Source organism: Vitis riparia, unplaced genomic scaffold (genome assembly GCF_004353265.1).
Source record: "Vitis riparia cultivar Riparia Gloire de Montpellier isolate 1030 unplaced genomic scaffold, EGFV_Vit.rip_1.0 scaffold618_pilon_pilon, whole genome shotgun sequence".
In the NCBI taxonomy this organism is placed as follows: domain Eukaryota; kingdom Viridiplantae; phylum Streptophyta; class Magnoliopsida; order Vitales; family Vitaceae; genus Vitis; species Vitis riparia.
In genome coordinates, this window is record NW_023269713.1 from 135838 (window position 1) to 147828 (window position 11991).

At 32.2% G+C, this 11991-nt stretch overlaps 2 protein-coding genes across 2 annotated transcripts; both read left to right on the forward strand.

Moving 5' to 3' along the window:
* The first annotated feature begins 209 nt into the window (after positions 1 to 209).
* LOC117910137 (disease resistance protein RPV1-like) lies at positions 210 to 8181 on the forward strand. Its single transcript, XM_034824194.1, has 6 exons — positions 210 to 843; positions 2739 to 3825; positions 3961 to 4278; positions 4374 to 6812; positions 6975 to 7599; positions 8147 to 8181. The coding sequence occupies exons 1-5, from the start codon at positions 320 to 322 to the stop codon at positions 7377 to 7379; spliced, it is 4773 nt and encodes a 1590-aa protein (XP_034680085.1). The 5' UTR covers positions 210 to 319; the 3' UTR covers positions 7380 to 7599; positions 8147 to 8181.
* Positions 8182 to 8363: 182 nt separating this feature from the next.
* LOC117910138 lies at positions 8364 to 11493 on the forward strand. The gene is made up of 4 exons (XM_034824195.1): positions 8364 to 8444; positions 8545 to 8587; positions 10381 to 10479; positions 11303 to 11493. The coding sequence occupies exons 1-4, from the start codon at positions 8411 to 8413 to the stop codon at positions 11490 to 11492; spliced, it is 366 nt and encodes a 121-aa protein (XP_034680086.1). The 5' UTR covers positions 8364 to 8410; the 3' UTR covers position 11493.
* The last annotated feature ends 498 nt before the right edge of the window (positions 11494 to 11991 follow it).

Below are 11991 nucleotides of genomic sequence, written 5' to 3' on the forward strand. Positions count from 1 at the left end.
AAAATATCACTCTCATTCCAGCTCATTTAATTAATAATAATTAATTTTTTTAAATTAATTTTGATTATATTTGATTAATTCTCGCCTGCCAGGACCAAATCATCCAGAGATCAGATCTTTTATCTCTCGACTCTCATGCTACCATTTCTCCCCTGAAATTTCAGCCCACCTTCCTCCTACCTTCTTCCCTATTCACCTCCCCGAACTTTTCTCAAGTAATAGCTTAAATGCTAAGGTACCCCTGTCTCCTAGCCTGAAGAGAAATCAAGCTTCGAAATCTCTTCTAGTTGTGACACAGAAAGAGGAGAAGAAAACAACCATGACTTCCACAAACACCCAGATCATCTCTTATCCTCCTTCTTCTTCTTCTTCTAAATCAACCCATCAATTCACTTATGAAGTCTTCTTGAGTTTCAGAGGAGAAGACACCCGCTATGGTTTCACAGATCATCTTTATGAGGCTTTGATTTCCAGTGGAATTCGCACCTTTAGAGATGATGAAGAACTGGCGAGAGGAGGAGTAATTGCATCTGAGCTGCTGGAAGCTATTGAAGAATCAAAGATTTTTGTTATCATTTTTTCGGAAAACTATGCTGCCTCTAGGTGGTGTCTAGATGAACTCGTGAAGATCAGTGAGTGTGGGGCAACGGAGGGGCGACGGATTCTACCAATTTTCTATCATGTGGATCCATCCCATGTGCGGAAGCAAAGAGGGAGTTATGAAAAGGCATTTGTTGATCACGAAAAGGAAGCAGATGAGGAGAAAAGGGAGAAGATTCAAAAGTGGAGAAGTGCCTTGGCAAAAGTTGGCAATCTAGCTGGATATGATCTACAAAAATATCAGTAACTATAATTTCCTCTCATCTCAATTGTTTTTTCTATTTTATATTAATATTAAATAATATGAAATTGTATATGTTTTTAACTAATTTTAATTATGTTAGTTTTTTTTGGAATTTTTTTTAGTAAGTCAAATACAAGAAATCATGATACTTTCTTGTAACAAAATGTAGTATTAGAAAAAGAAAATATTGGGGCGAGGTAAATATAGCTTTTTTATTTATTTTTCAATCTAAAAATATTAAAATATATTTTATTTTTTGAATTTAATTGATAATTAGATATTAAAACTGCTATTTTTTATTTGGTTTCCAATGAATCTTAACTTTATTTGATGATAATGTTGTTTTTTATTTTGATAATTTTGATAACGTTGTTTTTGGTGATGACATGGATGAATTGTTTTTCTTTTTTTAATTTTCTTTGAAAGCTAATAGGATTTAATTTTTATTGGGAATAGATCACTTAAGGATTAAGTATTTAATATTAGATTGACACTTATTATAATAATAAAATAGTTGAATAAGAATAAAAGTAAATTAAAAAATAGTTATGCTAAAAATTTTATTTTGTTAATAATAAAATATAAAAATAAAGTAGAATTGAAAAAATACTAAAGTATTAATATGCCCAAACCAACTTTAATAATAAAAAAATAGAAAAATTACCGATGAAAAAAAAATTTTCAGTCTTTATAACTTTATTAACTTTATAAAGAACATATAAATAATTTAAAAATATATATATAAATTTAAAATAATTTTATTATATTTTTTTTATTACAAATGAAATGAGAAAATATTAGATTATTTTTTCTTTTTTTATAATTTTTGAAATTGAAATGACATACATTATATTACATTAATTATTTCTTTGAAAATTATGAAAAGTTCAAATAAAGTTATTTTAGTCTTTATAAAAAATAATAGTAATTAATCTTTTTCTATAAAACGAAATATATTTTAATCTTTTCCAACTAAAAAGGTGAAAAATTAATTATAATTTTTTCAAATATTTCATCTCATTATACCTTATTCCAATTTTTCTCCAAGGAATATTTACTTTTGAATTGCTACTCTCTTTCTTCTCTTATATATATGGAGACAAATAGTTGAAAAACAAAAATCATTAGAACCATCGTAACAACTTCCACAAAAAATTTGAAGTGTTATTCCATGCATGTTAAGCCCATGAAATTCATGCTCACTTTAATTGAAAATTCTATTCAACTCAGCATTTCCTCACATTGATAATGCTTTTTTTCCCCCTCTTCTTTGTGATCTTAATTTTATTTTATGATCTTAAAAATAATCTATTACTCCAAACGAAAGTCACAATTAGTTTCTCTTGTTGATCTCCTTCTTCTGATAAGCATAATACTTTCATATTCCTATTGTATTAGCATGGAATTAATATATTGGTTTTCTAGCTACCCATTTGTTAGATATCATACTAATTTTTTTTAATTTTTTTTTTTTAAAAAAATAATCTGTCATAATGAATGAAATTATTAACAAATTTTCATAAAAACCCGAAAAGCCTAACTTTTTACTATGGCTAAGAGAAAAAAAAAATTGATTTCCTTATATTTGAATAACATAGAAAATAGTATAGAAAGAAAATTACACCCCTTCCTCCTCCTCAAGTAGGGAAAGTTTTGTTTCCCCTTTTGGCCTTTTTTTTTTTCAATTAGCATTACACTTCACTAACTGAAAAAGTACTTAAATTAGTAAATTGGGTGATTTTTTTTCCTTTTTTTTTGGTGGGGGGTAGGGGTTCACATTTGATTAGCCACTAGTTCAATCATAGTGGAGAATACTAAGTATTGCCAATTTACTTCACATTTGTTATTTTTTAAAACTTATTTTAACTAACCATATATACTTTGTAATCGACAGATATGAGACAAGACTTATCAAGGAAATCAGTGATGTCATCCTCAAAGAATTGAACTCCAAGCTCTTACTACATGTTAGCAAGAACATAGTTGGAATGGATTTTCATTTGGAAGAATTGAAATCATTAATAAAAATTGAGTCAAATGATGTTCGCATGATTGGGATTTATGGGCTTGGTGGAATTGGCAAGACCACAATTGCCAAAGTTGTATATAATAATATCTCACATCAATTTGAGAGTAGAATCTTTCTTGAAAATGTTAGAGAAAGATCCAAAGACCAATCAAGTCTACTTCAATTACAGAAAGAACTTCTTAATGGTGTTGTGAAGGGAAAAAATCTAGAAATAAGTAATGTTCATGAAGGGATTGATGTGATAAGAAAGAGGTTTAACTCTAAAAAGGTTCTTCTTATTCTTGATGATGTAGACAATTTGAAGCAATTAGAATTCTTACCTGAAGGGCATGGTTGGTTTGGTCCTAGAAGTAGAATCATCATAACCTCTAGAGATCAACATTGTCTAAATGTGCTTGGTGTCAATGCATCATATAAAGTTGAGGCACTAAGTTACAAGGAGTCTATTCAACTTTTCTGTCAACATGCCTTTAAACAAAACATTCCTAAAATTGACTATGTAAACCTCTCAGATCATGTAGTAAATTATGTGAAAGGCCTACCATTAGCTCTTGAAGTTTTGGGTTCCTTTCTTTTTAATAAAAGTGTGCTTGATTGGGAAAGTGCATTACAAAAACTAAAGGAAAATCCCAACATAGAAGTCCAAAATGTACTTAAGATAAGCTTTGATGGATTGGACAAGAAAGAGCAAGAAACATTCCTTGACATTGCGTGCTTCTTCAAGGGATGGAATGAAAATGATGTAACAAGACTAGTAGAGCATGGAAAGATTGTAATAAGAGTTCTTAGTGACAAGTGCCTCATAACTCTTTTTGGTAATACCATAAGGATGCATGATTTGGTAGAAGAAATGGGTAGAGAAATTGTTCGACATGAACATCCTAAAGAGCCTGGGGAATGGAGCAGATTGTGGGACCCCAAGGATATTTCCCTTGTATTGAAAAAAGAAATGGTATGGATCAAATGCATTAACTTACTTTATATATAGTGTCATTATTTTTGTTTAAGGAATTATATATCTTTAAAGTTTTTCAAAGGTTTTATATGTTTCATGCTTTATTTATCTTCATATACTTTTAATTTTTAGGGAACGAAAGCAGTTGAAGCGATATTTCTAGACATGTGTACATCAAGAGAGATCTCATTTACTACTGAAGCTTTCAAAAGGATGGAGAGACTTAGATTATTAAAAATTTATTGGAGTTGGGGTTTTCGTAATTATACGGGAAAACGGTGTCAAAAGCTCCTCCTTCCTGAAGACTTTCAATTTCCTTCAGATTATTTAAGATATCTTCATTGGGAAGGATACTCTTTGAAATCCTTGCCTTCAAATTTTGATGGAGAGAACCTCATTGAACTCAACTTGCAGCATAGCAATATAGAACACCTTTGGCAAGGGAAAAAGGTAGTATTAAACTTAGTTATATTATGTCTAGATTAATTTTGAAGTTCATGAGAATTTATTTGCTAAAATAAAATAATTAATTTCTTTTGTTGCAGTATCTTGAAGAGTTGAAGATCTTGAATTTATCAAAATCTCGGCAGCTGAATGAAATCCCACACTTCTCAAATATGTCAAATCTGGAGCAACTAGATGTTGAAGGTTGTAGAAGTTTGGATAATGTTGACTCATCTATTGGTTTCTTGAAGAAGCTTACTTTGTTGAATTTGAGAGGGTGCCAAAAGATTAGGATCTTGCCAAGTACAATTCAAAACTTGGTCTCTCTTAAAAGTCTTTATATAGATGGTACTGCTATTGAAGAATTACCCTCCTCAATCTGTCATCTCACCTCACTTCAGTTGCTATCTATTCGTGAATGCAAAAACTTAAGGAGTCTTCCGAGCAGCATTTGTAGGTTGAAATACCTTGAAAAACTTAATCTCTCTGGTTGTTCAAACTTGAAGACTTTTCTGGAAAACATGAAGGATATGGAATGCTTAAAGTCGCTTGATTTAAGTGGAACGTGTATAAAAGAGCTTCCATCATCAATTGAGTTTCTAAAACATCTCGCTTATTTGCGGTTAGTGAAGTGTGAAAACTTGAAGAGTCTTCCGAGCAGCATTTGTAGGTTGAAACACCTTGAACAACTTAATCTCTCTGATTGTTCAAACTTGGAGACTTTTCCGGAAATCATGGAGGATATGGAATGCTTAAAGTCGCTTGATTTAAGTGGAACGTGTATAAAAGAGCTTCCATCATCAATTGAGTTTCTAAAACATCTCGCTTATTTGCAGTTAGTGAAGTGTGAAAACTTGAAGAGTCTTCCGAGCAGCATTTGTAGGTTGAAACACCTTGAACAACTTAATCTCTCTGGTTGTTCAAACTTGGAGACTTTTTCGGAAATCATGGAGGATATGAAATGCTTAAAGTCACTTGATTTAAGTGGAACGTGTATAAAAGAGCTTCCATCATCAATTGAGTTTCTAAAACATCTCGCTTATTTGCAGTTAGAGAATTGTGAAAACTTGAAGAGTCTTCCGAGCAGCATTTGTAGGTTGAAATACCTTAAACAACTTAATCTCTCTAATTGTTCAAACTTGGAGACTTTTCCGGAAATCATGGAGGATATGGAATGCTTAAAGTCACTTGATTTAAGTGGAACGTGTATAAAAGAGCTTCCATCATCAATTGAGTTTCTAAAACATCTCGCTTATTTGCAGTTAGAGAATTGTGAAAACTTGAAGAGTCTTCCGAGCAGCATTTGTAGGTTGAAATACCTTGAACAACTTAATCTCCTTCATTGTTCAAACTTGGAGACTTTTTTGGAAATCATGGAGGATATGGAATGCTTAAAGTTGCTTGTTTTAAGTGGAACGTGTATAAAAAAGCTTCCATCATCAATTGAGTTTCTAAAACATCTCGCTTATTTGTTGTTAGTGAAGTGTGAAAACTTGAGGAGTCTTCCGAGCAGCATTTGTAGGTTGAAATACCTTGAAAAACTTAATCTCTTTGGTTGTTCAAACTTGGAGACTTTTCCGGAAATCATGGAGGATATGGAATGCTTAAAGTTGCTTGATTTAAGTGGAACTTGTATAAAAGAGCTTCCATCATCAATTGAGTTTCTAAAACATCTCGCTAATTTGCAGTTAGTGGAGTGTGAAAACTTGAGGAGTCTTCCGAGCAGCATTTGTAGGTTGAAATACCTTGAAAAACTTAATCTCTCTGGTTGTTCAAACTTGGAGACTTTTCCGAAAATCATGGAGGATATGGAATGCTTAAAGTTGCTTGATTTAAGTGGAACGTGTATAAAAGAGCTTCCATCATCAATTGAGTTTCTAAAACATCTTGCTAATTTGCAGTTAGTGAAGTGTGAAAACTTGAGGAGTCTTCCGAGCAGCATTTGTAGGTTGAAATACCTTGAAAAACTTAATCTCTCTGGTTGTTCAAACTTGGAGACTTTTCCGGAAATCATGGAGGATATGGAATGCTTAAAGTCGCTTGATTTAAGTGGAACGTGTATAAAAGAGCTTCCGTCATCAATTGGATATTTAAATCATCTTATTTATTTGCATTTGAGCCACTGCAAAAACTTGAGGAGTCTTCCAGGCAGCATTGGTTGGCTGAAATTGCTTAGAAAACTCAATCTCAATGACTGTCCAAACCTAGTCACAGGGGACATGGAAAATTTAATAAATCTTGGTGTATTAGAAACTCAGAATATGATGGATGGAGTAGCCTCAAGTGATTTATGGTGCTTATCCTTGCTAGAAGTATTAGATCTAAGTCAAAACAATATGCGTCACATACCTACTGCTATTACTCAACTATGTAATCTAAGACGCCTTAATATCAGTCATTGCAAGATGCTTGAAGAAATTCTAGAGGTTCCATCTAGTCTAAGAGAAATAAATGCACATGATTGCCCGATCTTTGGAACTCTATCAAATCCATCTACTCTTCTTTGGTCTTTTCTCCTCAAATGGTTCAAGACAGTTAAGGTACAATTTTTGTTTAAACTTTTTTTTTCTCTTTTAATTACAAGTACTTGTGAATTAATTGATATTTATTTTAATTTCCTATTTTCTCTGCAATTAATAGTTCTAATTTACTTTGTTTGTTAAGCTGACCCACCTCTGGAAATGTTACTTTTAACTGTGCAGCCTCCTTTGAAATGGAGAAGTATTAATCTAGGAGGTAATGGAATTCCAAGGTGGGTACTGCATCAGGAAATGGGAAGCCAAATAAGAATAGAGCTTCCTATGAATTGGTATGAAGATAACCACTTCCTTGGATTTGGATTTTTCTGTCTTCATCATCAATCAAAAGAAATTTCTTTATATTTGAAATTTGGATTTGGATTCTATGTTGACGATCTAATAGAAATTCTCGAGATTAATGATAGTGAATCAGATCAAGTGTTGCTAGTGTACTATCCTAAGATTGCTATTAGGGACGAGTTCCACTCCAATCAATATATGCACCTTGAGGCTTCATCTGATGAATATGGTTGGGCCAGAATCAAAAGTTGTGGGGTTCATCTTATATACTCTCAAGATGATCAATAGAACCATATCTCGTCGGTAGATTTTCTTGGCACCCAAGATGGTGAAGACAACCTATGTTGTTGAATCTTCTTGAGAATTTTGGTGACAACATATCAACAACAAAAGCTATGAAGAGAAGCCGTGATGACGCAGAATATAACCAAGCGGAGGAACCACACCATAAAAGATCGAGAGAACCCAATACCCATCTCAAGCTTTAAACTCAAACACCAACCAACAGGTACATCAACAAAACTTTCTTAATTTATATTTAACCATCATAAAAATAAAAATATATTTTATGATAATTTTTTTTAATTGTTATAAATCATTTAATAATTTTTATGAATCATTTCAAAATGTTATTTATTTATTTATTTTTAACTTTTTCAAGGACTCCCTGAGCCCAAACTTTAGAATTTAATTGATTGTTAAAATTTTACATCTCTCATTAAAATTTAAATTGATGGTGTATCCTTTTTTCAATAATTAGATAAATTACTTAAGTTTTTTTAAGATTTTCATGATTTTATTTGAAAAAAAGTTCCTGTATTGTTTTTTAATATCTTAATTATTTAGAATAAACTCAAATAAATTGTATAACATAGAGTTATAAATAATTTGCTTGTTTAGATGCATATTCAATTATAATGCAATTCTTTTGTTAATATATATATTTTTTAAAATAACTTATTTAAAATTACAGCTTTATCCTTGTCATATTAATGTAATGGCAGTTTTACCCTTCTCATTCGTCTAACTTTGTTTACTCTCCACATTGATTCAAGGACTCCCCTGAGACGGATTCTGTCATTTCTCAATCTAGATATTTCCTTCAAGTCCTGGATTTGAAGAAGAATTTGAGCCACATTTGCCATGGAAGAAAAGTGGTTGCTACCGTATAAGATCCCCTGTAGCTGCTGCCATATATGCACCAGTGGCGGGCCTTCACCGCTACAATAACATCACTATATATAGACCAGTGCCTCCCGCTCACCCCACTGCAAACCCATTCACGGTGTTGATGCCATTCCCATTCCCTTCCTCTAACAATGAGCAGTATTCAGACGAAAAGAAATTTTGCAGGTAAACGTGCCTTTCCCTTTCCTTTCTTCTAACAATGAGCAGTACAACCTTCTTTTCACTGACTGAAAGTCACCAAAACTTTTTTGGTTTTATTTCTCAGTGGTCAATAATGAAGATAATTGGAGTGTGGATGAAGAGTCTTGGTATTTTTTTGATTCACTCATTATTCTTTCAACCAAATGACTTTTAGTTTTCTGATTCACCAAAACATGTCATTTTATTTTACTTTATTTTTCTGATTCACCATATGGTTTCAATTCTTAGGGTTTTTTTTTTTCTAGGGTATTCTTCTCCATCTTTTGGTTTTATTTCTCCACAGTCTATGATTATGTTGGGATCCCATATCTTTTTTGGTTTGATTTCCTTTGGGTTTTCTTTTGATGGATTTCTCATCATTCCTTCTTTCTAAGACAAGACAAATATAATTCGTACCTGGTAAGATAATGTTTATTAGATCTTCAGAATGAGAAATTTTTTATGGAGAGAAATTAAATGATGCCATCCATCATCACTTGTCCCTAGTAGAACTACAGGTGATTTGTATGTTGTTTGGGTAATTGGTGAAGTTTCAGATTGCCTTGGGCTACTTGAGTTGCATGCCAATTGGGGGGAATTTTTGATGGAGAGATTTTTTATTGCAGTATGCTTCCTTGAGACCAAAACTATGGGAGATTTCAGTATTTGGGGTTAGATGCGGGGTGATTTATTTGAGTCTATGTCCATGAATAAAAAATTGTATAGAATTTAAAACAATTAAATTAGAAGAAAATAAAGTAGTTTTAAAAAAAAAATATCTAATATCATTTACAAAAAAGAATAAAATGTTCTTTTATTCACTCAAATCCAATAATCAACATCAACTAGCTTTAGTTGGTGTAAGGTTCCAGTATAAATCAGTGAACAAAAAGAGTATTTTTCATGTCTAGTAATAGCATATCTCTATCATGTTACAAGATCTGCAGTGGTGAGATCTTTTATTAATGTCCACTTCCTAATCACATCACCTAAAATGGTAAGGATATTTTTCTGGAAGAACATGGACATTTGGGTGTGAAAAAAAAATAAAAAATGTTGTAATCACTTAGTGACATCAGGCTTTGCTCCATGCCTCAATATGAAGTGGCTTAATTTGGTGAGTGGTGATTGGATATCATTGGTAGGAAAGGTCAGTGGTAATTCAAAGCCCAATTCTGATCAGTTTAGTCTCTATTGTTCACAATTTTCCCCCATTTCATAGGTTAGACTTGAGCCACTCTCACCCAAAAGGGAAAACAGGGGCCTCTTCCTGATGGTAAGACCATTGGTGCGAAGTGGGTTTGAATATTCTACATCGTAATCTTTAGGTACAAAACCAAATTGGTGGGTAAATACTAAATAACACTAAAAGGGTAATTGAAATTTTCTTTGGTGTTCAAAAATTGTGTTTCATTTACTAATGTCACACAGGCCAAAATTGTGGGGAGATTTAGAGAAAAACACCAGTGATATTAGTATATGTTTCTCCCTTCCAATAACCAGCTAGCACACGTTTCTCTGGGTGATTTTTCTAGCCCTCTTCCTTCCTGAAATTTTCATAACTTTTTAGGGACTGTTTGTTGTCCATTTCTCCCATCATGAATGTAAAATTGGCTTTCTCCTATCTTGAAACACTGGTGATATTTGGCTTTCTTCATTCCATTTTTCTGTTCTCATCCAACCTATTCTCAAGAGATTTTCCCAACATTTTTCAATCTTAGAATATAAAATTATATGAAATACGTTTATATTGTAATGTCGATGCTAGTGTGTATGCTACACTTTGGCCTTGAAAAGGGGGCAAAAGAAAAAGTTTGGCAAATTTTATAAGGTTGATGCATCTCAGTTTCATATTCCAAGCCTTTTAGTTTTCAGACTACGGATGCTTTCATCACTAATCATGTTTCAGTTTGTTCAACAGCTTGAGATCCCTTCTGGACATATATATAGAAGATCTTTCACCTGGACATATATACAAAGGACTACTAGTTCTTATTAGTCTCAAGTCATTGATTGATCTGTAAGTCTTTCAATCTTTAACTTCTCATAGTTCTACATTTTGGACACCAGATAGAAGTGAAGTTATTCCACTTTGATTCTTCTGCAGTAGCATTTGAAAATATGTCATGTTATGTAATTGCTTTTGTTGTTCACAATATATATAAAGATGAGATTAGTGCTTCTAAAAGCTATTCACTACAAGGCTCTGTTCTGCAATGAGTATGACTAGTCTACATGATGATCTAACATCATGTATTAAAATAGGTTTTGATGACCAGTTTTTAACATTTGCCAGTTTGGATCTATTTTGACAAGTTATAAAACTTGTCTACATGACATCTCTTATAAAATAGGTTCAACAAGATATGATTATTAAAATAGTATTACCAAAATAGAGACAAAATTTAAGGATGTTTTTAATGTTTACTTATTTTTATGTTTATGAAGTTTATTTGTAAAAACGTTGTAATTAGATTTTAAATTGAAGGATTAATAAAAAATTTGCTTGTCCTGTTATTGTTGGAAATTTGGAAGATTTTGGATCAAATCTGGTCAGATCTTGCTTTATGGGGTGGGATTTAGTAGGTCATGTTTGTATACAAAGCTCCTCTTCTTTGCATCTTGTAGAATAGAAACAGAGTCCTAGTTCTATAATGAAAAGACATGTCCTTTCTTTATTTTTTTTGTAGATAAATACATTGTGGCAGCAATGTAAGTTAGTATACTTTGTTCTTCTGGCTGGGTAGTTCTCCTTTAAGTTTCAAAAAGATAATCAAATTTTGTTTAGTTTCTTTGTTTTGATTTGTCTGTCGTCAGTCTATTTATGCATCCTCCTTGTGCAGATTTTTTTGGAGGTACAACTTGTATGGATATTGGCCTGCAGAATTTGGCATGGATTCAACTGGAAATGAATTGGCTTTGGTATCAATGGAACATCCAAGGTCCTCTGTATCAATTACAGGAGGCCCAACCCTGTTAAATGGTCATTCAACAGTTCATAAATTTTTGTGTTGTGACACAGTGGCTTATTAATCACCCAAGTTCAGAAAAATCACTTTACATCAGTGGTAACTCGTAGTCAGGCATAATCATCCCATGGTGGTTCAGGAAAATATATCCAATGGTATGTTTATCATGACTTCTCTATATGGCTGAGAAAAGAAGAATATTTCATTAGTTATATAAAAACACTATTTAACCTAAGATTTTGCATTTCTTAAGTTCAGTTTTCTTTTGTTTTGAACACCCAGACAGAGTTTAAGATTGACTAATCAATTCAACTCTTGGAGAACTAATAATACATGTAAATGGAGATGAAAAGAAAGTCATGATGGTTCAGGATAGGCTCCATCTGAGCCCATGCTTTCATTTTTCCTTTAGGATTCCAAAAGACTATATATATATGTCTAATACGTGCCTAATCGTCCAATTGAAATTCATTTCTCCTTATTTTTTGGTTGCAGTAATGATACAGGGAAAGAGCCAAAAATGAATATTAAGTATGTAATCTAATTATATGATTCCAGTGACT

What these genes read in the sequence shown, in the direction of transcription:
- LOC117910137 (XM_034824194.1), top strand. Translation starts at nt 320, where the DNA reads ATGACTTCCACAAACACCCAGATCATCTCTTATCCTCCTTCTTCTTCT. An exon ending in TTGTATTGAAAAAAGAAATG is followed by an intron (nt 3,826 to 3,960) that starts GTATGGATCAAA and finishes TTTAATTTTTAG; the next exon opens with GGAACGAAAGCAGTTGAAGC. An exon ending in ACCTTTGGCAAGGGAAAAAG is followed by an intron (nt 4,279 to 4,373) that starts GTAGTATTAAAC and finishes CTTTTGTTGCAG; the next exon opens with TATCTTGAAGAGTTGAAGAT.
- LOC117910138 (XM_034824195.1), top strand. Translation starts at nt 8,411, where the DNA reads ATGAGCAGTATTCAGACGAAAAGAAATTTTGCAG. An exon ending in GACGAAAAGAAATTTTGCAG is followed by an intron (nt 8,445 to 8,544) that starts GTAAACGTGCCT and finishes TTTATTTCTCAG; the next exon opens with TGGTCAATAATGAAGATAAT. An exon ending in CTCAAGTCATTGATTGATCT is followed by an intron (nt 10,480 to 11,302) that starts GTAAGTCTTTCA and finishes CTCCTTGTGCAG; the next exon opens with ATTTTTTTGGAGGTACAACT.